The sequence below is a fragment of the Diaporthe amygdali genome (genome assembly GCF_026229845.1).
Source record: "Diaporthe amygdali strain CAA958 chromosome Unknown NODE_10_length_1141467_cov_65_626103, whole genome shotgun sequence".
NCBI classification, from domain to species: domain Eukaryota; kingdom Fungi; phylum Ascomycota; class Sordariomycetes; order Diaporthales; family Diaporthaceae; genus Diaporthe; species Diaporthe amygdali.
In genome coordinates this window covers 331,966-358,030 of record NW_026517030.1, presented here as the reverse complement: position 1 = coordinate 358,030, position 26,065 = coordinate 331,966, and the positions used below count along the sequence as shown (strand labels likewise).

General features: G+C 53.8%; 10 protein-coding genes across 10 annotated transcripts; 5 read left to right on the top strand and 5 right to left on the bottom strand.

Annotated features, from left to right (window-relative positions):
• Nucleotides 1–946: 946 nt before the first annotated feature.
• On the top strand, nucleotides 947–2,167 carry J7T55_009083 (uncharacterized protein; the record flags this gene model as incomplete). The annotated part of the gene is made up of 3 exons (XM_053142011.1): nucleotides 947–1,021; nucleotides 1,102–1,242; nucleotides 1,349–2,167. 3 exons carry the CDS (start codon nucleotides 947–949, stop codon nucleotides 2,165–2,167), a joined length of 1,035 nt encoding a protein of 344 aa, XP_052994924.1.
• Nucleotides 2,168–2,923: 756 nt separating this feature from the next.
• J7T55_009082 (cellulase family protein) lies at nucleotides 2,924–4,174 on the bottom strand (the record flags this gene model as incomplete). The annotated part of the gene is made up of 1 exon (XM_053142010.1): nucleotides 2,924–4,174. The coding sequence occupies one exon, from the start codon at nucleotides 4,172–4,174 to the stop codon at nucleotides 2,924–2,926; it is 1,251 nt and encodes a 416-aa protein (XP_052994923.1).
• Nucleotides 4,175–5,767: 1,593 nt separating this feature from the next.
• J7T55_009081 (uncharacterized protein) lies at nucleotides 5,768–7,021 on the bottom strand (the record flags this gene model as incomplete). Its single annotated transcript, XM_053142009.1, has 1 exon — nucleotides 5,768–7,021. The coding sequence occupies one exon, from the start codon at nucleotides 7,019–7,021 to the stop codon at nucleotides 5,768–5,770; it is 1,254 nt and encodes a 417-aa protein (XP_052994922.1).
• Nucleotides 7,022–8,868: 1,847 nt separating this feature from the next.
• On the top strand, nucleotides 8,869–11,728 carry J7T55_009080 (phosphotransferase enzyme family protein; the record flags this gene model as incomplete). The annotated part of the gene is made up of 4 exons (XM_053142008.1): nucleotides 8,869–9,033; nucleotides 9,164–9,648; nucleotides 9,706–10,098; nucleotides 10,615–11,728. The coding sequence occupies 4 exons, from the start codon at nucleotides 8,869–8,871 to the stop codon at nucleotides 11,726–11,728; spliced, it is 2,157 nt and encodes a 718-aa protein (XP_052994921.1).
• Nucleotides 11,729–12,129: 401 nt separating this feature from the next.
• On the bottom strand, nucleotides 12,130–13,425 carry J7T55_009079 (wd repeat containing protein 82; the record flags this gene model as incomplete). Its single annotated transcript, XM_053142006.1, has 3 exons — nucleotides 12,130–12,911; nucleotides 12,971–13,205; nucleotides 13,279–13,425. 3 exons carry the CDS (start codon nucleotides 13,423–13,425, stop codon nucleotides 12,130–12,132), a joined length of 1,164 nt encoding a protein of 387 aa, XP_052994920.1.
• An 838-nt stretch (nucleotides 13,426–14,263) lies between these two features.
• J7T55_009078 (mitochondrial oxaloacetate transporter) lies at nucleotides 14,264–15,428 on the top strand (the record flags this gene model as incomplete). Its single annotated transcript, XM_053142005.1, has 4 exons — nucleotides 14,264–14,280; nucleotides 14,343–14,417; nucleotides 14,538–15,139; nucleotides 15,361–15,428. The coding sequence occupies 4 exons, from the start codon at nucleotides 14,264–14,266 to the stop codon at nucleotides 15,426–15,428; spliced, it is 762 nt and encodes a 253-aa protein (XP_052994919.1).
• A 615-nt stretch (nucleotides 15,429–16,043) lies between these two features.
• Nucleotides 16,044–16,629, top strand: J7T55_009077 (signal recognition particle srp9 subunit; the record flags this gene model as incomplete). Its single annotated transcript, XM_053142004.1, has 2 exons — nucleotides 16,044–16,115; nucleotides 16,204–16,629. 2 exons carry the CDS (start codon nucleotides 16,044–16,046, stop codon nucleotides 16,627–16,629), a joined length of 498 nt encoding a protein of 165 aa, XP_052994918.1.
• Nucleotides 16,630–17,216: 587 nt separating this feature from the next.
• Nucleotides 17,217–18,665, bottom strand: J7T55_009076 (ribonucleoside-diphosphate reductase m2 subunit; the record flags this gene model as incomplete). The annotated part of the gene is made up of 4 exons (XM_053142003.1): nucleotides 17,217–17,839; nucleotides 17,897–18,230; nucleotides 18,297–18,563; nucleotides 18,636–18,665. The coding sequence occupies 4 exons, from the start codon at nucleotides 18,663–18,665 to the stop codon at nucleotides 17,217–17,219; spliced, it is 1,254 nt and encodes a 417-aa protein (XP_052994917.1).
• Nucleotides 18,666–19,766: 1,101 nt separating this feature from the next.
• On the bottom strand, nucleotides 19,767–20,727 carry J7T55_009075 (ph domain-containing protein; the record flags this gene model as incomplete). Its single annotated transcript, XM_053142002.1, has 4 exons — nucleotides 19,767–20,109; nucleotides 20,194–20,450; nucleotides 20,507–20,568; nucleotides 20,706–20,727. 4 exons carry the CDS (start codon nucleotides 20,725–20,727, stop codon nucleotides 19,767–19,769), a joined length of 684 nt encoding a protein of 227 aa, XP_052994916.1.
• Nucleotides 20,728–22,195: 1,468 nt separating this feature from the next.
• Nucleotides 22,196–25,125, top strand: J7T55_009074 (uncharacterized protein; the record flags this gene model as incomplete). Its single annotated transcript, XM_053142001.1, has 3 exons — nucleotides 22,196–22,226; nucleotides 22,314–24,805; nucleotides 24,862–25,125. The coding sequence occupies 3 exons, from the start codon at nucleotides 22,196–22,198 to the stop codon at nucleotides 25,123–25,125; spliced, it is 2,787 nt and encodes a 928-aa protein (XP_052994915.1).
• Between the last annotated feature and the right edge of the window lie 940 nt (nucleotides 25,126–26,065).

Here is a 26,065-nt window from a genome sequence, read left to right as displayed (position 1 = left end):
ATTGGAGTTTAGAATTTAGGCCAGATGTACGTGTATCTACGTGGTTGCGAGAGTGGTTTAGAAGATGACCGAAGGTGGGATTGTTGCCGGAGTTCGAGGTGGTGATAACAACTGTCATGGGTCCAAGCAGCTTCCTTGTTTAGCCACCTGGTGCCGTCGCCCGGAAGAAGACACTCCAACCTCCAAGCTGGCGACTGACTCCGGAGCCGAGAACCTAGCGAGCTCCGTATATGATATTCCCAGTGCACGTCCGCACTCCTTGCAACAGCTACCATTCCTCCAGTATCACAATATCAGCTAGGCAATTTATCGTTTCTGTTCCTGTTGTTCTTTGTCGTTCAGAACCGTCTCGTAACACCTAGCAGCACTTGTGTCAGAGATTAAGCGGGTGCAGGATCATCTTCGGGGCGGCTATATCTGCACAGGATACCCGCCGTGCAAGTATAGCATAGCAGCCAACTCAAACGGTCGCCCTGTCTGTGCGGCAACATTTACAGCTCTGCGAACAATTGCTTTCCTGCACTCAGCTTCCCATATCCAGAATCATAGCAAGCGAGCGTCCGGTCGTCTCCTGCGACTTGCGTTGTCAGTCAGATACAGCGCAATGTCATCAGGCTGATAAGTCCAAGCACAGACGCTCGCCCACGGCCAACAATTAGCCTAGGTCTACAGTACTGCGCGCCTCGGAGCTCAGCTCCTCCTCACCATTCTTCACCATTCACTCGCCCGTTGTTCACCGATCTGGGTACAGGTAGCCAATTTGGGTTTCCACATTGAGGCTCGACGCCATCTACACTTACCACCATCGTCTTGCCATTTTTCCCAAGACTTTTTTCGACGGGCTTGTCTCAACATTCCCCTCACTGCTGCCGTAAAAAAAAACCTCCCGCGCAAAGCCAATCCTACTCGACGTCAAACATCAACGTTGACATAGTCCGGCTGCAAGATGGCGGCTACAGCACAATCTGGCCAGGGCCAGGGTCATCTGGCCGACAACCTTGAGAAGCAATTGAACGAGATTGTAAGACCACACATAGAATGCGCTTGCCTGCCCTGTTCTATACTGTTCGCTGGGCTTTGCTAACCACGGTCTTTCTCTAGATGGTGCAGATGGGCAGGATCTTTCAAGCCCCTAACCAGCACCCAGAGCGCGCAGAGCAGATCGTTTTGAACGCCAAGAAGAAGATGGGAGAAGCTACCGACAGCTTTCACTCGACCCTAGATGAGATGGAGATAGAAATAGTGAGTTACAGGCCTCCTGCCAGACCGTCCGACGGATAATCACCTGCGAGGGCCGACACATGGCTTCTCGATGAGGACATTGGGCTAGGACTGACCAAGCCAACAGACACGCGCCAAAGCCGTCTTCATGCGAGACCTACAGAAGCTGCAGGATAAACAGAAGGCTGCTGTCCCTAGTCAAGCTCAACCTCCTGCGCCCATGGTCATTGATCTTGACCCTCCCAAGGCTGAGCAAGCATCCGTGCCGGTTGCCCCTATGATGGCCTCGGTGTCGCCGTTCATGCAAAATCGACCAAACCCCAAAGTACCGGAAGTCACGCCAGTCGCCCCCTTCCCAGACATGGGCATGGGCATGGGCACGAGCACTCCCACCAACGCCGCAACCGTGCCTTTTCATCCTGTCAAGCCCACCGAGCAGAAGCGCCCGTCTCCAAAGCCAGCACCGAAATCAGGCCCGCCCTCTGGACGTCTAGCGACCAAGCCATCCCCTCTGATCAACTCCCAGAAACAGAAAGTTCCTGCCACTGTACCCCCGGCCGCGTCTGCTGTGGTCCCACCCCCAGCCGCGCCTCAGCAAGCACCAAACCCACCACCTGCTAGCAACCCCTTCACCAACGCAACCTTCACCCTCGACCCGGTCAACAACGAACCTCAGGTGCAGACGGGTGGCCAGGATACCGCCATGGATTTGACGGGCTTTGACACTACGTCAGGCGGCCTTGACAATCTGGACTTGGGAGGGCCCATTCCTGGCGGAAACACAGAGCCTGTCACCAATAACAACAACGTTGGGAACGACACCAGTATGGACGACCTGGACCATTTCTTTGACCTAGGTGAGGAGTCTACTACGAACTTTGATGACAACTTCAACAGCATGAACGAATTCATGAACGATGACTTTGCCTTCGACACGTTTGAGTGAGGGTGGACGACGTACGGACAGGCGCAATTAGGCGATGCGAGCAATCGGTATCGGAACTTCTCTATCTCAACGGACCGAAGTACTCAGACAAGGCCTGGCTATCATCAAAATCTATTGCTTTACATCAGGTCGACTATCACGATCTCAACCCTTTTCGCTCGAAATGAAATCACGTCTCTTGACTTCTCCTACTGACTGTTGTGGCTGCCCCCTCCCTGTGTGCGAGAGCCAGAGATCGACCTGGAAATATACTCTGCTATCTCCAAATCATATGCTCAGCGACTTAGGTCGATGGTGACTGGCAGCGAGGAATTGCTGGAGACCGTCGCTGAACCTCGCATATCCCCCTCGGTCAACAATAGGGGGGATACTTCAGTGAGATGACCTCTCATGTTCTTGAAGGCTAATTTGTGAGACGTCAAATATCATGAGATTATTAGCTTTACATAGGTAAGTTCTTCTCTGTCTTTTTGTACTTTGCAGTACCTGTGCAAGTATGTGGGGTCCCCGCGAGCGGTATGGCAATACAGAGTGGCAATGTCAACGTGGGTTTCAACGACAGGATGAGGATCATACAACGATCGCAAAAAAATCAGCGAGTAAGCTTGTCACGCAGTATCTAAGGCCTGAGGTTTCTGGAATGATTTAGGGCTGATTTATCTACCTAGCCATCATGAAAGAACGCTGTCCTGGCCTGCACGCACCTTACCTGAGAGGGCTGAGGGTTTCCTTGCCGTATCGCTGACGAGCCATCCATTATTGCGATGGCCCCTGGGTGACATTCCACATCTTTCCCAGCATGCCGGGAAATTTTGAGTTGCGCCACGTCGTCCAGTCCTCATCCAGCAGGCCCCAGGTCTCATTATAATTCGTCTTCCCATTGCGGACGTAATACGTCCCCTGCAAAGCCCACACGGCCCAGTCGGCGTCATTCGAAGTCATGTATTCAGTCAGGCATGAGAGGTAGCTGTCGTCGCCCTCACTAAGACCGTCGAGATCGCCGCCGCTCATGTCCACCCCGAACTCGCTCAGAATCAGTGGCGCTGTGTAGGGCTCGCCCTGCTTAAGGAGGAACCCGTCGAAGAGGCCCCACGCTTCCTTGCGGAGGGCGCAGATGCCGAAGTTGACGTAGAACGTCGGAGTGAAGGAGTAGACGTGAAACTCCCACACGTGTTTCCCGCTCCAGGACGACGTGTCGAGGTTGCGATTCCTGACGGTGGTCAGGTCCGTCGCCGAGGCGATGCCCCCGATGATGATCAGCGCGTTGGGGTTTGCCGAGTGCACCGCCTGCGCACCCTTCGTGACGAGCGTGTACCAGTCGTCAATCCCGGTGACCTGGATCAGGCCTTGCCTAATCTCGTTCCGCAGCGACAATCCGACAACGCCCTCGCGCGAGGCGCTCCACGAGGCGACGGCCGCCAGGCCCTGGAGCCACTGGCTAGTGTTGAAGAACCTCGAGTTCAGGTCGTTGTGGCCCTCTGCCTCGTCCCACCAGCCGTTCCCGTCCGTCAGGTTGCAGCACCAGCTAGCCTTGGAGAGGTGGTTGTCGAGGATGGTCATCACGCCCCTGGCCCACAGCTGATCGATCACCTCCCCAAATACATCCTGGGTTGTGGCGTTTTGCAGGAACGGGTTCTTCGCCAGGGCCTCTGAATAGAAGCTTGTCATAGAATCGGCCGACACTCCCGCCGCGGTTGCGGCTTGAGTAAAAGCATCAGCAACAGGGAGGGTGGGATTCAGCGCCCAGTCGATGGAGTACGTCAGGCGAACGCAGTTGAACCCCTGCCCAGCGATCCAGTCGGCCAGGTAGCTTATAGACTGTTTGTGAAGGCCCTCGGGTAGGTGCGTCTCCATGTGACCCGCCCAATTCACGCAACGCAGCTTGACGCGTTCCCCGCCGGCGTCAACGATCCAGCGGCTTGATGTTGAGAGGGGGACATTTGGGGCCGCAAAGGCAGAGTTGACGAGGGCCAGAAATGCTAGCAGGAGAGGTAGGAGCAGTGCCATGGCTGAAGCAATTCCTATAGATAATTGCCGTTGGCCAAGTGCTTGATGAAAATGAGTAGTGCCCACGATATTCTGCGCATGGATTTATAGATGAAGAATAAACGCTTTACTGCGAGTTTGTGCCGCTTGAGCCGGGCCAAAGTCTTAGGAGAGCGAAGATTAACAGAAATAGAGCGAAGTAGGACCTTGGTGCCCGTTCCAAAGGACACACTGGGAGAGCAAAGGTTTGTATGTACGCAGTGAATTATTCGATATCAAAATATTGGATAACAAACGACAGGCGAGGGCAAGATCGGTGACAGACAAGGAGGCCGTGAGGCAGCCCGGACTGTACAGAGAGCGAGTGAAGAGCTGGCGAAAAGCCCACAAACAGTAGTCGAGGGCATCGCGGGTTTCCAACGTCAAAAGATATATAGTATTCGTTCCCTTGTCGGTCCCCTAGCAGCTGAGCAGTGCGCCTGCACCTCTCCTATCAGGACACCTGCCCAACTAGTCGTGTCTGCCCTAACCATCGTGACCGACATCATGATTCGGCGGAGCACAGGCTCCTGCAACCCGAGGTCTCTTGGTCGACCGCCCTCCCGGGGAGAGTAGCCAAGCGGGAGGTGGCAACGACACTCGCCTATCAGCTATCGCGAGGGGGGAGACGCAGGCATGGCCCAAATATCCAGACCCGCATGAATGGCAACTGAAGGGGGGGAAAAGGTGGGTGGGCGGCAGCAGGGTGCCGTCCTTGCATGACATCTTTTCAGCATTCGTCTGATCTATTGCACGCGGGGCCGCCCTCATGGTCTGTTGTTGCATCCCATTGGGGCTCATGTGAAATGCGTCGACCTGTCATACCCATGCATGCTGCCAGAGATGGTGTGTGGAGGAGGCCAACGGCGCTATCTAAGTGGACGATGGGGTTCCTGAGCCAGCTTTAATGAACTGCTGCTAACCTGGAGTAGTTCCCGGCCCTAAATTAACTAACAGCGGTCCTGGGCTAACAGTAATACACACCTTCCCGTGTCCGCATTCTCCCCAAAATACCGTGTTTGGTCCAAAGCTTCCGACGAATAAGTTGCACAACCCTGCAATGCTGTTCCCATCTAGACTGTTTCCTATATACTGTAGCACATCAATCGGGATGATATGCTCGCCACAAATTTGCCACAACACAGGCCATGCTAAGCCTCATTGTAAACTTGCCCGACAAATCATCCCAGCAAAGTGTTGGACTGATCTCCCAGAATGCCACGCTCGGTCAGCGATATGTTTGGATGCAGCAGGATGTCGATGTGCAAGCCCAGTATTTCGCACTCTGTGCGAATCGCAGTTGTGAGTTGGTCAGGTTTCCCTGAAATGGTATCAAATATTCATCGTTCGTAGATTCGTAAATACAGGAGCATGTGTACAACACATGCATTTTAACCCAAAAACAAGTAGGTAGGTACAGAGAGATGATTCGACCTAAATACTCCCGTGCTCTGCCCGTGCGACCGGCAAGCCCATTGCCAGCCACGTGTCCAGCCTTTTCAGAAAATAAAAAATGTGACACAACGAGAAGTAGCGCTCGCTCGGTTGGTACCTGTAGCATATGACATGCAGGTCTCAAGACGTATTTGCAGTAGTGTCGCTGGCAGCCATCTTGGCTTCAAGCTCTTTCCTTTTGGCCAAAAGACTCTTGAAGGCCCCCAGACATTTGATCAACGATTCCTCGTCATCGGCACAAAATCTGTAGCTTTTTTCTTCCGTGATAACCTGCAGGCAATGTGTCTTCGTCTTGCTCATCGGGTCGATGTCAACCACGTTAAGGATCATGCCCATATGGACAATGAACTGCACGGTGTACTCGGACTCATCTTTGTAGAGAATGAGGTTCCTGGGACGGAGAACAGCCCAGCAATTCTTCCACTGGCGCACACCGCCCTTATTACGAAGCCACCGAAGCCAGCCTTGCCAGAGAATTCGATCAGGGTCTTGTTCGATGTTGATTCCGCTAGCTTGACTGGCGTTGCGGATTCCGACATTTGGCCTGGGACTTGCGAAAGCGGGTGGGGGAGACTGGACTGCCAGGTTCTCGACTGCTACACCATGGACTCGTTGGACATCCGAATCCGAAAAATCTGAGTGCGACGCCAGCTCTGCCCCTGAGAGACCTGAGGACTCTACGGTTGTGGATGGGCGCCGCGGATTGTACGACGGGCGTCTGAAACTGGTCGTGCTTATGTCGACCGGCTCCGGGGAACTTGAAAAATATGTTTCGCGGTCATGTAGGATCGGGCCGGTGACTGGTTCGGCCTGGTCGAAGGAACCAGTCGGCATAAAAGAGTTGCGACGGATGACAGGGCTGGCCAGAAACATCTCCTCCTCTTCCTCCTCGATTCTGGCATCGCTGCGTATTAAATCAACCCATGACTTGGCCTCGGCGAGACTCGAAGCCTGCAAATGGAAATTTTTCGATGGCGAGAACAGCCCGAAGACGTTCTCTCGTTTGTTTTTGGGGTCCTTCAAGAGCGTGACCGCAGTAAGATCGGATAGATATATTTTGTGGCGCAATTTGTTCTCCTGGTCGTCCTTGTATATGCTAAGCGTATTAGGCCGGTACACCAGATAGGCCGACTTCCATGTCTTTGTCTTCTGTGTTCGCTTCTGCAGATAGCCGCTCTTAATAACTCGATCGAACTCGAAGCTGCCGTTCTGGTTGACCGGTGAGTATGGATCGAGCGACAGCTGGCTCTTTAGTCGAGATGTGGCGTTTTGTGGGGGCAGAGAGATCGACGTTGGAGGGATGGCGATGTTTGGCGATCGCTTAATCGGGTTGCTGGCGGCCAGCGCGGTCGGCCTCGCTTGCACTTCAGCCATGTCGACCACCGATGCGCACGTGGTTTCGTCCGTGTCCTGGGAAAAGGGAAGTCGGGAGTTGAGGTGTGCAGGGTGAATTGAGAAGGAAAAGGTGTGTGTGAGCGAGGCGATGATGTCGTCGGCAAGGTAGGTTGGTTCGCAGGCCTGCCGCAGGGATCCACCGCCTTTTCAAGATTGAAGGAAAGTACTGGATTAACGATTGACCAAGTTGGGAATTGAGAGAATTAACGAGAGGCTAGGCGGCCAGAAAGAGACCTATGAGAGAGAGAGGACGGGAGGAAATGGAGAGGCTGAAGTTGAGCAGATCACGGCGACGGTGAGTTGTCGTGCGTTGGGGCGGGTGGGTCAATGGAGTGACTTCGAGTCGAAGTGTCGAGTAGATTTGTATTTCCTCCTGCTGGACCTGGACCAAAATAAAACATGGCTACGGCCCATCGGGGGCCAACCCAGTCGAGACCTGGAATCGATTGATGTGATCGGGGCAGATAGCAGAGAGCAGATAGCAGAGAGCAGAGCAGGGAAAAGGCAGGGTGACGGGCTATAATGCTGCCAGACGAACCAAAGCACCAGAGCGACGACAGGCTCAAACAGGAGGAGATGATGAAACCTGGGCGGGAGGAAGCAAGTGGGAGCGGGTGACAAGTTGACAAAGTCGACAAGGGCATGACAAGGGCACGACAAGGGCACTAGGGCACAAGGGCGCTGCTGGAGACCAGAGAACAAGGTTGCGGGCAGGGAGGCACAGCGCATGAGGAAACGGGCGACCGCAAGGTTGCTGCAGGGTGGGTCCTTCCGCCCAAGAAGCAATATCGCGCTGAGTGGGTCTGTGGGGAAGGCACTTCCCTGAGACCGGGTCGTCATTGGCCGAAGCCCCAGCACTTTCCTTCATGCGTAGCATTCAATTGAGGCAATCTCGGCAGGCACACAGGCGCCCCAGCACGGCACTGCTGCGATGGCCCAGGCGCAACAGATCGAGGTTCGGATGAGGCCTGGGACGGGAGAAATGCAACTGTCACGTCGGCCAAGCGATGAACCTGACAGCAAACAACAAACAACATTGCTCCATCGGATCAGTTTCGAGATAAAAGGACGAGCAAAGGACGAGACTCTGCTGCAACTGTATAAAAGCGGAGGACCATGGATATCAGCCAGCAACCCCCCACCGCTGATACAGCTGCTGTTCACGATGCAACTCGCCCAAATGACCAGAAGCTTCGGAACGGTCGATCGCTATTTGTCGATCTTCGGTAGGCCTAATGATTTCTGGTTCCTGAAACCACATTTCCGAGTGCTGCATCCCAGCGACAAACGTTCTAGGCCCTGGTTTCCAGGGTCCTGCAAATGCGCGCCCGATCAGGTCCCCTTTCCGGTCTCCATCTTGATATGCCAGGCCAGGGACCGGATACATCAGACAAGTACACTTGGAGCTGCAGATCCAAGAACGTCAAACGCGGTTTACTTATACATGGCCAGCACTCTGTATTATGTTGGTACAGCGTGTATGTGCTCAATGTGCCTGCTAACGGGACAGACGGGAACTTACTCAAATAGGTAGGTGCCTAGGTACGATGCAGACAAAGCGAGCTCGCCGAAAGACTCATCGGCCTTTCTGCTGGTGAGCTCCTCAGCCGCATCGAAACAACGAACCGCCATGAAATGTTCAGCGGCTATAAGTCAGTCGCGAACGCGAACCTCCAAGCAGAGTACCGCGGTGGGGATCCCAATTGAAGGCATGCGTATTGCGTTTTATTGGTTCTGATCCGAGATTTGCGTGGCCTTCGCAGAGCCTCCACGCCTTGATTTCTCAGGTCCCCCACTGTCACCACCACCATCTCCATCGTCTCGATATGGCCGAGCCAACAGCGGACGAGATATTGTCCCGGGTCACTCAAGAACTGGGCCCGACCGGATTCGCTTGCACGTCGCTTACTCCACTCTCTGGCGGTACTGCGAACTTTATATTTAGTGGCAAGTTGCAAAAGCCTCTTGATGACGGGACAGCCGAGATTGTCGTCAAACACGGGGAAGGCTTCGTTGCCCAATTCCCGTCATTGAAGCTCTCGACTTCACGCTGCGTAGGAACAAAGATCCATCGGAATTTCTTGCCAGGCGAATCAGTCAGCTGACTCCGTCTGAGAATAGAGTCTCGAGCATGAGTGTCTTCAGGCGGTGCGCGAGTTGGACCCGACCATAAGTCCGTCGTACAGCGTTCGAACGCCCCGTCTGTTTTATTTCAACCTAGACTCGAGCACCCAGATCCAAGAATATCTGCCCGACTCTCTTGACCTTAAACATTATGCTCTGAAACGGCTGTTGCCATCCACGCCTGAGCAGCAGCGGCCCAAAGTCCTCGAGCTGGGACGGGGCCTCGGTAGATGGCTGCACAGCTTCCATGACTGGTCCAGTCATCCGGACCAAGAGTCCTTGCGCAATGCCGTCAAGTTGAATAAGCAAATGCAGGGCATCAAGCTCACTTACAACTACGATCGTCTACTCTGGCAGCTCCAGAAATTTCCGTTCCTCAAAGACTCGGAACACGTATTCAAGGAAGTCATCGCAAATGCCAAGCTCGAGCTGGAAGATGAGAGCAAGCTGAGCGTCATCCATGGTGACTTCTGGACAGGGAAGTAGGTTGCCGTTTGAACACTGGCTCTTGCAAACCAAGTACTGATGACGTCTGGCAGCATTTTGCTTCCTGATCAGAGCCTGGAGTCAGACCACCAAAAGTCCATTTTTGTGGTCGATTGGGAGATGTGTCAATTGGGTGTACGACCATTGGATTTGGGCCAGATGATTGCAGAGCTCTATGAGCTTTTCCTATACAAGGACGTTGAAGCGGCACTGTGGCTGATAGAGGGATTCGCCACTGGCTACGGATTTGTGGATGACGATTTTGCCTTCAGGGTCGCCATTCACGTTGGTACGCATCTTGTCGGCTTTGGCACGAGTGTCGCAGGCTGGGGCAACGCGGAAGCCGTAGAAAGGGTTTGCAAGGCAGGCAGAGATATCATCACACATGGCTGGGGAAAGGATCGGGCTTGGTTTGAAGGCCACAATCTATCGCCTCTCTTCAGACAGTAGACTCAGCATGCCAGTCTGTTTTTGCACCTCTGAATGATGTGCCAAGAACCAAGTTACCATGTTGAATAAAAGAAGCTTTTGATGATGACATGTCTCGGGGCAGAGATCTGACAAGGCGGCAGGAATTGTGGAATTCGATCTGGTACCGACAAGCTGGAACCGACGGGACGGGACGGTCCATCTCGCAGAGATTTAGTTAGTGCTCAGAGGCAAACCAGGCAGAATTTCACTTGTTTCCATCAGCCATCTTCTCTGCCACAGCCAGACTTGAGTTTCAAACCATCTTGTCAATAATCAGAATCCACTAAATGAGACTGGGCTGAGACTCTAGTTTGTATACTTTTGGGAACCTGGGGCCCACCATGGCGCCAGACGACAAAGTGTCGAAGCTCTGCCGTCGGTGCAACGAAAACGAAACCACTCACACGATCCGTTCAGAGCCAACATGCGGGTCTGTGAAGCCTGCTCCAGAAAATTGACATTGATCATCAAGGTTGCTAATGTGCTAACAGCCCCTGCTACCGCCGATATGTGCAGATGAAAGCTGTCAAGCGGCTCGAGGTGGCGTCCAAAGAACTCCGCGCCGCGCCTACTCAGACCAAAAAGGTCCTGGTCGGCTTGTCCTTTGGAGTATCGTCATCCTCACTCATCAGTATTCTTGATGAAAGTGCGAAAAATCAATTAAAGAAGAGGCCCACGCCGGCCTATGACCCAGTAGTGGTGCACGTCGATACGGACATGCACGAACAGACTTCACCATTGCCACCCGAAACCCAGAGGATACTGGACAAGTTCAGCGAGCGGTATCCCCGCTTCAAGTTCCGCAGGATACCGCTCGCCGCCGTGCTGGGTCTTGACACGATCGATTGGAGCGCGCTACCCATCGCACCGAGCAGCGGGGAGGAGGGCGGCAAGGCACCTGAGGAGCGGCTGCACGACTTCTTCACCCGCCTGCCCTCTACAACGTCCAGGGCCGACATCATGCGGTTGCTTGTGCGCCACGTTCTCATATCCGCGGCGTTGGAAGAGGGCTGTCATGCCCTGCTCCTGGGTTACAGCACGACCGCCTTGGCAGCGCTCACCCTGAGCGAGACGGCAAAGGGCAGGGGTTTTACGCTCCCATGGATGACCACCGACGGGCTCCAACCGATCCAGACCTTCGCCGCCTCACCACAGAATGGTACAGGCCCGGGTGCTGCTCCCGAGACAGCTGGGACAGAGGTGGCCAGGCTACCAGTCTACTACCCCCTCCGCGAAGTGTTCCGGAATGAACTCGTTGCGTACACAGACCTGGTCTCGCCACCACTCACGGACCTTGTCCTGTCTTCAGACGCCACTGGATCTAGTTCCGCCGTCGTATCACATAAGGACGTCAGCATAGACGATGTGATGGCTCGTTACTTTGACGAGGTGGAGGCGAGCTACCCATCGATCGTAGCCAACGTGGTGCGGACGACGGCAAAGCTAGAGCGTCTCGGGGAGAATGGAGACGATACATCTTGTGGTCTATGTGGAATGGGGCTGGACGAGCAGGGAGATGAGAGGTGGAAGGGCGAAATAGGGGACGCAGATGCAGGGGAGTATGGGAAGTTGTGCTACGGCTGCCAGCGGGCGATGCGGAATTGATCACTTCGTAGCTTCGAATCTATGCAAGTTCGAACACTGGGTTAACCGAACTCCACCCATCCAAATACAGCGTGCTGTAGCGAAGAGAGTACGTCCCTCGGCAGGCATCAGGTTGATTGGCTATTACGAGGTCAACAGCATTTTGCTCTCCAGCCGCGAGATCCTACGTAAACCGATGACTTTTGAGGTAATGACTCTTCCTTGAGCAACCATAATGACATGGAATCGAAGCGAGAGACCGTATTTCATGCTTTTTCACGTGTGAAATTTATTCTTTTGCTTCTCTACCAAAAGACGCCCATCGTCATGCAAAGGGGTATCATATACAGAAATACAGGTACAATTAATTGGCCACCCCAACTCCTTTTAACACAACCTCATGATAGGCCTCCCATGCACGATTAGGCGTGGGGGTCAGGCAGCCAAAACTCCAATTGCTGGTCTGCGGTTGCGAAGAAGTTGAATCGCGGGTTGTAAGCCAAGACCGCGGCTTCCTTCTTGTCCTCCAGGACGTGACTTGGTTCCAACACCTTCTTCTCGTTGGGCGTTCCCAAGACATCCCATACTAGAACATCCTTCTTGGAACCACTCAAGACGTATCGACCATCCGGCGTGAAGCAGCACTCGCCACTGCTCTCCATGTTGGAGGGGTTCTCAGAGGGAGGGCCTCTCAGGTTGGCCTCGCCAGGGGCAGCCCTCCTAGTGCCACCCTCAGGCTTGCGCAAGTAGGCCTTCAACTCGCAAGTGAATGCGTCGAGCAGGAAGTGGCCCTTCCCGTTGGCACCAAGCAGTATATGTTTTCCATCATTTGAGAACTCCAGCTTCGTCCAGCCCTGCATGGTGTAATGCGTATCGACTGTGTGACATTTCTCGACAACGTCGAATATGTTGAAGGGTTTCACATAGTTGCGGTGGTCGTAGAGCAGAATGCTTCCACTAGAAGATGATGCAACCGCGAATACCTGGCCGGAAGGATCATAGGCGGCGAGGTAGGGGGTGCGGAGGTTGATCTGTGCGGTCCAGAACTTGGTGTTTATGTCCCACAGCCGTACAGTGTTATCGCGGCCGCAGGATATGAAGTTGTCGGCACCGGGGTGCATCGTCAAGGCGGTCACTGGGCCTTCATGGCCTTCGAAATAGCGGATGAAGGAGTTATCGTGCGTGGCCAGGTAGCGGATGGCATCTACAAGACGCCCATTAGTGGCTGCTCGAGCCCGGGCGCGCCGTTGGTTTTGTACTGACCGTTCTGTTTTGTGCTGGCGTAGATGATGCTTGAGCTGGCATGGGTGAATCTTGCGAGCTTGACTCCATACTTCTTGCTCAACAAGGTCTTGTCATGGCGTCCCTCCTTCACATTGTAGATTTGGATGGTCTCGTCGCTCTCAGATGTCATACACAGCTCGCCCGGATCATCGTAGTCAATGGAAAGGATATAGGACGGAGGCTTGCCCTCCTTGGGATCATCCCTCTTGAAAAGCTGCAGGCGAATGCCAAGTTAGACACTGGAGCAACCCAGGCTTCAAATGCGAGACAGAGCTGGGGATGTATACCTTGGTTGGCCTGAAGTTGGCAATGACCTCGCTCACGGCAGAGGTGGTGCTGACATTGGTGCCCAAAGTCCTTGTTATATTCAATTGGGGCGCCTCTGCCGGCGCCGGTGACGACTCGGCGTCGATGTCCATGGGGGTTGCAGACATGCTGGTGAATGGACGTCGACGCGTGACACGCAGTGGAGGGCATTGGGAAGAGCTTGGGCTGTTTTTTGGGTTGTAACCTGGCAGAGGAAGCACACTGAGCTAAGAGCGCGGCAAGGTGGGGCAGGCCATTCCTGACGACGACCTAGACCAGAGCCCACAGGTACATGTACCCCAGATGTGCGGACATAACAGGGACCAGTGCATGGTACTCTCCGCTGTAGCATGACCTCCCATGGATAAACTCAAATGGGACAAACTCCTCTGGGCTAAAGGATCAACTGCAATGGGATAGATAATCTACTCTAGGAACTCTTGAGTATCTATTTGGCTGAGCTCTAAGGTCCATACAACCACGCCTGGCGTGGGGCGCTCAGGCCCACGGTCGATTTTGAGGAGCTTGGGACCCAAAGGGACCTTGCTAGCCCTGTGGGGATGCTATGACGGACCCCTGCCGTCCAGCAGCTCCGACAATCGCAGCAGACTTTCAGGAGTTGATTTCTTTCTGCCCGAATTTCCGCTTGGCCCAGGGCTGTCTGACTCTTTTTGCACAATGTTTCCGATCCAGGTATGACGAATTTGCCGTGGGCCACTGAACTACGAGATATTGTCAGCGCTATGGTGTTGCTGATATAATACCTTGCCTGTCACCTATTTTCTGGCGCTTGCTCGGCTTGCCTCGGCGCGTCGCATACACATACCTTCAACTCGAGAGTGCTCGCTCAACCACACCGAGGATCATCACGCAGCGTCCTGCCCTCGAGGGGCTTTTCTTCCCTTTTCCTTCTTCCCTTCTCAGAGACTATCCGTGTGTCTGAAGAGACCAATTGATCTCGCCAGAATGTCCACAACAGCAGGGTACGGCGCGGGGATTTGCACTTCCTGCTCTCCGATGGCACAATAAGCTGACCACGTCGCAGTGCCTTCATTGCGGGCGGAATTGCAGCATGTGGCGCTGTTACTGCAACCCATCCCTTTGAAACAGTGAAGATCCGGTGAGTCGATGAAGCTATCTCCAACCTCGTCGCCATCAAACGCGTCCGCGCGATCCGGTGAGGTGCAGTGATGAATGACCGCGCCTGCCCTCACGACAGCTGACGAGACTGTTGCGACAGTATGCAACTCCAAGGAGAGCTCCAGGATAAGGGTCACCAGCCACACCACTACCGAGGTCCTTTCCACGGCGTCTCGGTCATCGTGCGAAATGAAGGCCTGCGAGGCATCTACAGAGGGCTGGGCTGCGCCTACATATACCAGGTCCTCTTAAATGGCTGTCGGCTGGGATTTTATGAGCCCATGCGCAAAACTCTTTCATCGGTATTGTTCAAGGACAGCAATGTCCAGTCGCTGGGAGTCAATATGTTCTGCGGCGCCGGGTCCGGCATCATCGGCGCCATGGCCGGAAGTCCCTTCTTCCTCGTTAAAACGCGGTTACAGAGCTACTCACCATTTCTGCCCGTCGGTACGCAACACATGTATAGGAATGCATTCGATGGACTGCGACAGATTTATACGGCCGAGGGCTTCCGAGGACTCTACCGTGGTGTTGGTGCGGCAATGATCAGGACAGGCGCCGGGAGCTCAGTACAACTGCCGACTTACTTCTTTGCAAAGAGGAGGCTGATGAGGCATGCGGGCATGGAAGAGGGACCCGCGCTGCATCTGACTAGTAGCGCAATCAGTGGCTTCGTCGTTTGCTGTTTCATGCACCCGCCAGGTCAGTATCCTGTTTTTGGCTTGGGCAGAGAAGCTTTCTAACACTCAATGCAGATACCGTTATGTCTCGTCTGTACAACCAGCACGGAAATCTGTACAAAGGCGTCTGGGACTGTCTTTCCAAGACGGTGAGGACTGAGGGATTTTTTGCGATCTATAAGGGATTTTTGCCTCATCTGGCCAGGATATTACCACACACCATCTTGACCCTGAGTTTAGCAGAGCAGACGAACAAGCTTGTCCGCAAGATCGAGGGTGTGATATTACCAATCGCTGAGACGAAGCTATAGAGCAGCGGTAGATTACGGAGGTGCATTTCAAAAGCCATTTCAAAGCGTCGGTTCGGTTCATAAAAAAAGGAGGGTCAAAGTGCATATAGAAAGATACCAGGCTTGGGTTGGAAAATATGGCCCGATGTAAGTAAGCCTTCGATATGCAGGCTCGGGTGGGGGCCTCAAGACGGATCTACAAAAGGCGTTGGCACTGAAAAAATCCTCACATTATTCGCGATTTCAAGCCCTTTTTCTGTCCTCTCTTCCATTCACTCGCATGGCTCAATAGCACAATTGAGAAGAGGTGGAAAAATAAGAGCAAATCGCGTAGGAAACGAGGTCGAAAGGCAGGAAAGGCAGTCTTAAAGCATCTCGCCTGTAAATCGCACATGAAAGACTTGGATTGAGCTCCATCCCTGTTGCCGGCCGCGATTGAACCCCACCAAAGACTGCTCTTACTCTTTGGATGCCAATCCAGCTCACTCCGGACTACAGCTCCCAAGCAGTCTTCAAAATTGCGGCCAATCCTCCAACAGCATTTATTCCAGCACGCGACACCTGTTCGCTGTCCTTCTGCGCAGAGTGTCCGGCGCCCATACCGATAATATTCGAGAGGCGAGAAACACCACAAAGATGCCGTACATAACCACGAGCCAGGAGTGGCTCGCCCAGTCCGCTCTCCTCATCGAAGCCCGCCCAACAACCGTACGTCTCTCCTCGTGAACATGACCCCCTCGCGCTGTCGACTCCATACGGTAACCCATATACTCACAAAGCACCACCGCTCTAACAGGCCCGCGTCACCACAAAATACAACATCAAGCCCGCGAAAGCACGCGCAGCCAAGAAAGCGAACAAGGATGGCGACGACGACACGACCATGACAGACGCCGCCGCGGCAGCGGCGAAACCCCCCCGCGCGTCCCTGATAATCAAGACCTTCGACCCCCACTCGGGCGTGTGCCTCAAGTACAAGACGACCAAGGCCGCCGAGGTGTCGCGGCTCGTGCAGCTGCTGGGCTCCCTGGGGAGGAAGATGGCAGCCCTGCCCGACGCGCCGGCGCCGGCCATCGCCGTGGAGGACGAGGCTGCCGCCGCCGGGGTCGCGACGCCGCCGGTCGGTGGCTCGGCAGGAGCAGGAGCAGGGCAACCCGCGCAGCAGGCGCCGTCCGGGGCGGGCGGCGGCGGGAAGGGCAAGAAGAAGAAGGGCAAGCGGTGAGCGGATGTGGTTGGGGCACGCTGTTGAGGCGAAGGTACGGCAATCTATGGAGCCGGAATCGGCTTCTAAAATCGGCCGTCTGCGGTGCTATGTCACGTACGCGCACCGAGACTAGGCGGGTGTCTTGAGAGCGCTTCATAGGGCGAAGGACTACATCTTCGAAAGCAAGCTTTCTGAACCCTCTCATGCAGCTGCAGATCACGCGAACGGGCGGGGAACTAATAGTGTTGTTTAAGACATTGATGCCTGCCTAGAGACCTTTCTATTTTTACATGTTGAGAAGTCCGAGATCTTGTTTCCTCGTAGCTCCCTTTACCATAAACTCATAAACCCATCGCGAAACATAGGGTACTACCGACGATGACCAACTCCACCAACGCCAGCAAATGACCAGGATAAAAAATCACTACGGCTGCCAGAGGTTTATATATCTTGCAGCCGCAACCAGAAGTTATGGCGAACGCCACAAGCACAACAGCCGCTCGCCCTCCGTTGTCTATACCCAGAGATGCATGTGTGCAGGAGTATGCTGTGATATACGAAACAGGTTGTCTCGAAGACAAGGACGGAGCATAATTAGAAGGTGATCAGAAGTCTTCGTCGAAGGTGAAGTCTCCGCCGTTCTCACCCTTCTCCTCAGCTGAGCCGGAGTCGTCGGCAGGGACGGGCTTCTTGGTACTAGCCATGACGCCGGCCTTCTGGTAGTCACCGACACGCTTCTCGAAGAAGTTGGTCTTGCCACCGAGGGAGATGTTCTCCATGAAGTCGAAGGGGTTGGTCGACTTGTAAACCTTCTCGTTGCCCAGAGCGACCAGAAGACGGTCAGCGACGAACTCGATGTACTGCTTCATCAGGTTGGAGTTCATGCCGAGGAGGGCGCAAGGCAGCGCCTCGGTCAAGAACTCCTTCTCGATGGTCACAGCCTCCGTGATGATATCTTGGACGCGCTGCTTGCTGGGACGGTTCTTGAGGTGCGAAAACAGCAGACAGGCGAAGTCTGTGTGCAGGCCCTCGTCACGAGAGATCAGCTCGTTGGAGAAGGTCAGGCCCGGCATGAGACCACGCTTCTTGAGCCAGAAGATAGAGGCGAATGCGCCACTGAAGAAGATACCCTCGACGGCAGCAAAGGCAACCAGTCGCTGGGCATAAGTGGACTCGCGGTCCTGGATCCACTTCAAAGCCCAGTCGGCCTTCTTGCGGATGCAGGGAACTGAATGGCGTTGTTAGATAACACGTCCCTGGGGGCATGGGTCAAGTGGGGACTTACTCGTCTCAATTGCGTTGAGAAGGTAGGTGCGCTGGGCAGGCTCCTTAATATAGGTGTCGATGAGCAGGGAGTATGTCTCGGAGTGGATGTTCTCCATCATGATTTGGAAGCCGTAGAAGCAACGAGCCTCGGGGATCTGGACCTCAGAGCTGAAGCGCTCCACCAGGTTCTCATTGACGATTCCATCCGAAGCAGCAAAGAAGGCGAGGATGTGGGAGACGAAGAATCTCTCGTCGTCGGTCAGGCGGTTGCTCCAGTCGTGCATGTCCTTGGAGAGATCAATCTCCTCGGCAGTCCAGAAAGAAGCCTCGTGCTTCTTGTACATTTGCCAGATCTGTGGTGTTGATGTTAGTGTGGGGCCACTTAACGCGTTTGAGCAGGGGGGCAACGCGTCGCGTACCTCATGGTATTGAATGGGGAACAGGACGAAGCGCTGGGGGTTTTCCTTGAGGATTGGCTCCTCAAGCTCATCTTGACGGAGGTCTGGAATCTTTGCTGGCTCCTCTGGTGCCTTGATAATTTCCTTAGTTGCAGCATGCTTCGCGTCGAGGTCCTGGGCCAGGGTGGCGACAGCAGGGTCTTGGAAGTCATTCTCCTTGTTGGCAATGCCGAGGTCGAGCTTCTTGACAGGAGACTCCATCTTGAGAGATTCAATGGCAGAAGCAGCCTGTAGAAATTAGAGTCAGTCCACTGGTGTGTTGGCATGATCGTTGGTGGGAATAGGCAAATATGCGCTCACCTGCTTCGAGGGTGTGATCTCCACAGACATGGTTGACGTATGAAGGGAACAGGTTGGAATTGGGAGATTGAGGAATGACCACAAAGGGATTGAAGTATGAGGACCTGGACTGAGTGAAAGCGTGTCTAAGGTCTATCTGTGTTGTCTCAAGGCAGGACTGTAGTGGATGTCCGGGAGAGGTGAAGATGTTGTGACGGGAGGTAGTACGGTCTTTAAAGTGATGGAAAAGGCAGCCAGAGGCGCTAGGCAGTGTGGGTCTCACAGACGCGTCTGGTTTTTTGGAGCTGGGTCAAAAGCGCGTCGACAGTCACCATGGCCCCCTGCAGGTTGCCTGAAGCAGCAACCGCACGCCCACATGCAACAATGCGGCACAATCCAAGACACAGTCAGGGCACTATCCACCCACTTTGTCGCATTGGCCAGGATGATCAGATGGCTGGTTCCTGTCTATTTTCTTGGCTCAGCTGTAACGACTGAACGGGACTCCCCAGCTGTGGGTTCTGTTCATTCAGTGACTTTGGGGGACACACACACACACGGGCCCAGTTCCCTGTCGGAGTTGACAAAGGCTTATCAGATCCTTTCATCCCGCATCGTTTCCCTGACATCACCACCCACACCACGAATCACGAATCATCACACTTTCCAAGGCCTAGCCCATCCTCGACCCGGGCTGCCTGGCCAAAACATACCACTGCGACTGTAGGGCCGTTTCATTATTGGAGCAGACAGTGAACCATCACCAGATACACACTCCTCAATCAGAACGCAGAATCTCCGTTGCTGTCTCTCATTGAATTCCCTCTGCTTACTCAAATTGAATCGAAACGCGCCGCGCAGTGCATTAGGACTAACTATAGTACGAAATCAATCTCTATTACTGTACCCAGTTGCGTGTGCTCTTCCACAGTGGCGCCGTACTGTATCTCCGTACAGTGTCTCGACCCCCGTCCGTCTGTCCGTCCGTCCGGTCCGGTACCGATGCTCATCAAGTCATGTTTTAAACGACGCGTCTCAAAGACGCGTTCTAGAGTAAAGAAAGTACCCACACCATATTGTGTCGCTGCGATGTCGCTCTGTTACCTCATCTTTGCCTGCAGTTCGCCTCCAGCCCGCTTTTCCATACTTATATCAACGCCGAGTTCCCTTCATTGTTTTAGTTGGCTTTGGCTGAGCTGGCGGCCGTGATTGATCCACCATGCCCAGTTCAGGATCGCCTGTCTGGCCCGACTGCCCTTTCTGCACAGCCCTGGCCTTTTTAACGAGATAGTCTTCCAATAACCACGTATTACGCGAGTTGGCCTTATAGAGAGCGTCGGCGATGTCTCCAAGAAGCGGTACCAAACCAATCCCAAAGTCGGCCGCGACGTTGAGATACATCCTCGCCTTGAGTGAAGAGGGAAGACCGCCTTCGATTTTGTCCGCCTTGCGAATAATCCAGTAAGCTAACAGGCAGTCGACGATATCACCGAGTCTGTGCAATGGGTGTTAGTCAGGCTTCGCCATCAACGACAATTATCCCGTGTATGTGGGGGCGGGGATGGGGATGGGTGCTTACACAGGGACGAGGCCAATGATCACGGACCATCCAAATCTGAATCCACACCAGTGGAAGAGGCTCATGTCTAGATGCCATGAACGTCTCCGCACGCTGGCGAGGATTCTGTTGTCATGGTCAGAGACACCGGGGGCTTGGTACATCTTCTTGCCCATCATGCCGTTCTTGTATTCCTTGAACTTTCTGCCCTTCTTCTTCTTCTTGCCAGGCTTCTCGCCATTGGCGTGGTGGGGCTGCTCCTCATAGTAGAATGGGTCCTGCGCGCTCGTCAGAGATCAAGTCGTGCCAGCAGGGTGTGTGATCGCAAGCTTACCTCCGAGTCGAAGTTCTTGGAGAAATTGCTTAGAGCCTCCCCTGCAGCCTTGTTTGCAGCCCCTATGCAACAATCAGGTTAGTTCCTGACCAAGGTAAGGAGGTACAAGATATATCTGCGCGGTATGCTGCCGGTATCATATCTTGTGATACAGAATGTGACGGAAGAAGCATCAAGTCTTGGCTTTGAGTTCACTTACAAGTAACGAGCTTAGAAGTCATGCTGAACGATATTTAGACCAGCTCAAAGTGAAATGCTGTTATGATGTGGTTGAGAGAGGTTGAACTGATGAAAGAAAGAGGGTAGAGGCAAGAGACCGCAGCTCTATCTTGCAAAGGCCTGACTTTTCAAGAGAACTGGCCTGGGTGCTGACGGCGGCTTTTGTTTGAGGTGTGAAGGCCGAACCGTGGGCTGGTCGGTGAGTCGGTCTCGTGAGTATCAGAAGACAGCCCTAGATAGCGAAACAAGGGGTCAGAGAGCAGTCGCAGGCCTTCTGGCAATGCAGACTGGGAACACGAAACAAAAAGTGTGAAAGGTTGATGTGGGCTTAGGAGAGCAGAGGCACAGGAAGGGGAGGTGAGGGCCTGTTTATGACCGTTTGATGTTGTATTGCCAAAGGAGGGCGCCAACTCACTCGCCAGAGAGGTCAACGGGCAGCGCAGCACAATGCAGTGCGACGCATGTCGCACCGCCAGTCAATCGGCCGCCCATGGGCTACCGCAATACCGGATTTGCGACAAGCCCAACCCATGAAACCAAGCTCCTGGCTTGCATTACGTCAAGTGCTTCTAGACCCCTTCCGATGCGGGCCACTGTTAGTGCAGAATACACGCAGCAGTCAAGGAAACGGGCAAGTGACCAGTATTGTACTATCGCCCTACTACCCTAGACAGACTGAACAGACCGGGGGGCAAATCAGATTGTGGCTGCAGCTCCTCGTGAGAGAGCTATACCCCATGGCAGCTATGGGCAATCAAGCATTCAACATGCATAACATCTACCATAGTAGTGCTAGTCTGGTATACTGGAAAGATCGAAAGACACAGCCACATCTGGTCAAGGTTCGTCCATTCTTGTTCGAGCCACGATCTATGCCCTCTAGGTGCCTTACAGCAAGTCAAATGTCGGTTTGGGCTGATGAGCTAAGCGGGCGGTAGCCGATCAGTCGCCCCTGCTGCAATGCGAACAAGAGCCCAGCCACAGTTGCCGCGCTATGGAGGCAAACTCCCTCTGGACTTTGGGCGTCGAGCAGGCCGGCCGTGAAGCGAATCAGTGACTCGCTGGCAGCCCACCCAGCCACCTCACCTCGCCTTGACTCTGCACAACTAACTGCCAGAGCTTTCCCTGTCCGCACGGCAGAACGAATCAATCAATGCTCCCCTCAAGTGTCTACAACGACCAACCACCTCCAGTCCTCAGCTCAGGCCAGTAGTCATCAAAGGACATCCAATTACGAAGTATTGTCATTGCTTTCATCTAGCGCCCCCGCTCACCTCAAGCCGCCATCGCATCGCAACCTGGTCCCAGTCGTTTGCCCGCTCGGCGGAAATCAACAACCGACCCACACTGGCCTGGCAACGACGACGTCGTTGCGCGGTCCTTCTGGTGTCATAACCTTCTTCACACCGACATCGTCTACATCTCTGGATCTTGCGCTGGTAGATATGGTTAGCAAGCTCGACCGACACAATGGACCCATCACGGACGACGTTAGAAGATTGTAAGCTCTCTCATTGTCATGACATGCAGCCGGCATGGTGGGCGATCTGCAGTGGGCAGTCTACTGACTGACATGGCGTGTGGCCAGGGCTGGACGAGCTTTGCGCTCGTTTTCTCAATAATGTTCCTAAGGAGGAACACCAGGACTTCAGCAGAATCGGCATGCACCTCGAAGAAGCACATTGGTTCTACGAAGACTTCATCCGCCCGCAGAACCCCACCACGCTGCCCAACCTCAGAATACGCGACTTCAGCCTTCGTGTCCTCCAGTATTGGCCTGTGACCTCTACCGTAACCCTTGACATTCTTGAAAAAGCATACGATAATTGGGTAGCCTACAAGAAACGCATACCAGTCCGAGGTCTGATCATGCTCAACGAAGCCATGGACTCGGCTGTGCTTGTCAAGGGTTGGAAATCGAGTGCCAACTGGAGTTTTCCTCGGGGCAAGATCAATCAGGAGGAAGACGACCTCAATTGCGCTATACGTGAAGTCTATGAGGAGACAGGTTTCAACGTGGAGCAGGCGGGCTTGATACCGGGCAACCGCAAAGTCAAATACTTCGAACAGACGATTAGGGATCAGCACTTGCGTCTCTACGTGGTCCCGAACGTTCCCATGGATACCTATTTTGAACCCAGGACAAGGAAGGAGATCTCAAAGATCCAATGGTATAAGTTGGTCGATCTCCCCGGACGTGTTAAGAAGAAACAAGGACAAGACAACGCCACAGGCCCAAATGCCTCTAAATTCTACATGGTAGCGCCTTTCATGGAGCCCTTGAACAGATGGATAAGACAGGAACTTAAGAAGAAGGATAGGGCAAGAAACAGCCGCCGGACTGGCCCGGCTCTGCAAGCCGAGATCGATGAAATTATGACCGAGGAGGAGGGGATGGCCACAGAAACCAAAGTCGACTTACCTTCGCCATCTGATGCCAAAGACCATGCCCACGAAGCTGCTACTCGAGAGCTTCAAAGACTTCTCAAGATACAGCCACCAACTCAGGTTTCCCAGCCGGGCGTCCAGCCGGGCCCTTCAGCTCAAACCCAGGATCGGGGTCAAGCTCTTCTGGCAATGCTGCAACAGCAGAGGGACGCGCCGGCCCACAATCAGGCGGCCAGCGCTCAGACTGGTGTCCATGTCCCTCACACACCCATGGATCATGTATACAATGTTGCTCCGATTCCTCACAACCCCCACCACAACCACACTGCGCAACGGCTTCCTCCGAACCAACCAGCGCCTCCTCCCTTCCCGTCTCAGCCAGACATGAACAGTGCGCTTCTTTCTGTCCTCGGAGCGGCGGGCGGTCCTGCTAGGGCAGGGCCGCAGCAAGGGCAGGCGGCATATCAACAACTGCAGATGCAACCGAACAGCGTTAATCAGCCAGGCTTGGTACACCCTCAGCCTCTACCTCGTCAAGCAAATCACCTTTTAGCGAATACTCTGTTGCCGAGTTCTGTTCATGACAACAGAACGGGTCAGATGTATCAGCAGGCAAACGTGTGGCCACAGTTCGCTGCAAGCATGGCTGCGCCGCAACAAAATGTTGCCAACACTCGCCAGCTGCCAGCTACTCTGGACAATACCCGTCAAGCTCTACTCGATGCCTTCAAGAAGGACACTACTCCGGCACAGCCGCCCGTACAGCAGAGTCCGTCTTCGCAACAACGTGCGGCTGGACTTCAAAGGCCAACCCAGCAGTTGACAGCACAGAATTTGGCTTCCTTGGCTTCGACCTATCCTCCCGCGCAACAGTCCGTGCCGATGCCATCAAATGGAAGCCCTCAAATCACCGCCGCACAAGCAGCTCTCAGACCGTCGAACGTGCCAGAAAGCCAGAGAAACGCTTTGCTGGGCATATTCAAGCAAAGCGCGACTTCGCCTCTCACACGCCAAGATGCTCAACCGAATCTGAAGGAGAACAGGTCTCCGAAATCTCAGCAACAGTATTCCGCCTTGTTTGGGGCGGGCTCAACAGCCGCGCAAACGAGCAATGGGCCGACTCAGGCCACCCTAGGGCTCCCTTACGGTGCGTCTTACGGGACTCAGTATGTTGCGGGCCGTCCTAGAGAGGGGGATCAGAGGAGCCCACAACCACAACCACAACCACAGCCGGCCCATGCAAGCCAAGCCTTGGAGAATATCGGCCGTGTCCCGCAAACCCACTCCATGACCACCAGCTTGCCTTATAGTGGCACCTTTCAACTCGGGCAGCCCACAACTCAAGGCGGCATACCCTCGATCCCGAATATCACTCAGCAGCAGCAGGCGGCGGATCCTCAACAGGTGCAGAAACTCATGTCATTGTTCAGCAAGCCATCAGCACTACCCACAGGCACACATGCACCTTCATTGAGTGCCTACCCTCCTGTCCAAGCGAATACTGGCAAAGAGCCGACCCTTTTCAACATGGGAAAGCTCGCGGCTCAGCTACCCAATACAAACTCGAATTTAACCTCACACGGGACTTCCCCGGGCATGGATGAGGCGAACGCATCAATGTCCCGTCGTGGCAGCCAGCAGACCCCGATCTCGCCTGAGAATGAAAAGTTTCTGCTTAATTATCTGAAGACTGTTAGTAGTACTGCGAAGTAGTGGAACTGTGCTTGTTGCCCGGACGGCTTAGGCAGATGGAGTTAGGTCTGAGTTTTGGCGATCCTGTCAAGCTGGAGAGCGTGTTTCAAAGCGAATTCTTCCTGACCATCATCTGCTTCGATGGCAAATCTGGGGCATTGCATTGCATTGATTACGACAAGACGATGGGTGGATTTGAGGCATCACGGGCTGGAAGGCATTTCATAGCGTTGGAGTACGCAGTTTTGCAAGCTTGGCTCGAACTTGAGTACGAATCAACAGCGGTCTGCTCAGTAGCTGCAATATCGCAGTACATTTAATTGTTGAAAGCGACTTCACCCCTATTCCACCATGCCGCCAATCCATGTAACATGCAGGCATTTCGCACTCACATTGCCAAATTTGTCGGGCATGTCTGCTCATCTTCGTACCTAACTCTTTTTCGAAGATTTTAAAGTCGTAAACAAATCTTGAAAGTGTGGCAGCTTGTTCGGGCAGCAGAAGTGATGATAGTACAGGTAGCGAATTCCAATGAGCTTGTCGGCCTGTGATCACCTTGCTCTAATCAGCGATGTGGAGTGCGATGCAGTAGCAAGCTCTGGGGAGAAATATGAAAATACTCAAAGGTTTCTTTTTTTGAGGTCTGAATTGATAATTACATGTAAATAATACCTGTACTGACCTGGCGTGCTATAGCGTGCGCTTCACCATTTCGAGCCGGTGGTGTATGCCTGATATTCCTCGAGCCGATCATACTGTTGTTCAGCCAGCCGGCAGGTGATCAAACCGCGACCTGGGCAATGGACTTTCCCACTGCAATACCCAATCCATTTCGAATTGAGTTTCCGAGACTCCTAGGGTGCCGACTGTGGCACAGTGGAGCGGAGTTACAATGATGTTCCAGAGGGGCCCTGGGGCCCTGAGACCCTGGAATCCAGGCCGCGAACCCACAGGGACAGGAGGTCTCGATCTGATTGTCCAGATACTACGCATCATGTACATACACCAAGTAGTGGATTCCTGCCACGCCCGTGAATGCTTGAGAAGGCATGGAGGCACGGCTGTGTTGAACTCTTAGGCTACGTGACTTTTGTGTGTCATCAACAGTATATTCAGCGACTGAGTTATCAGGAAAGGAGCGTCATTCCGTTGCTCTCCTGGTTCGATCTATGTACCCGACCCTAGGAATCCAAAACACAGCTTCCAGAGATCCCAAATATTCGGCTATCGCTTGACTAGCGCCACTCTTGTGCCGACAAC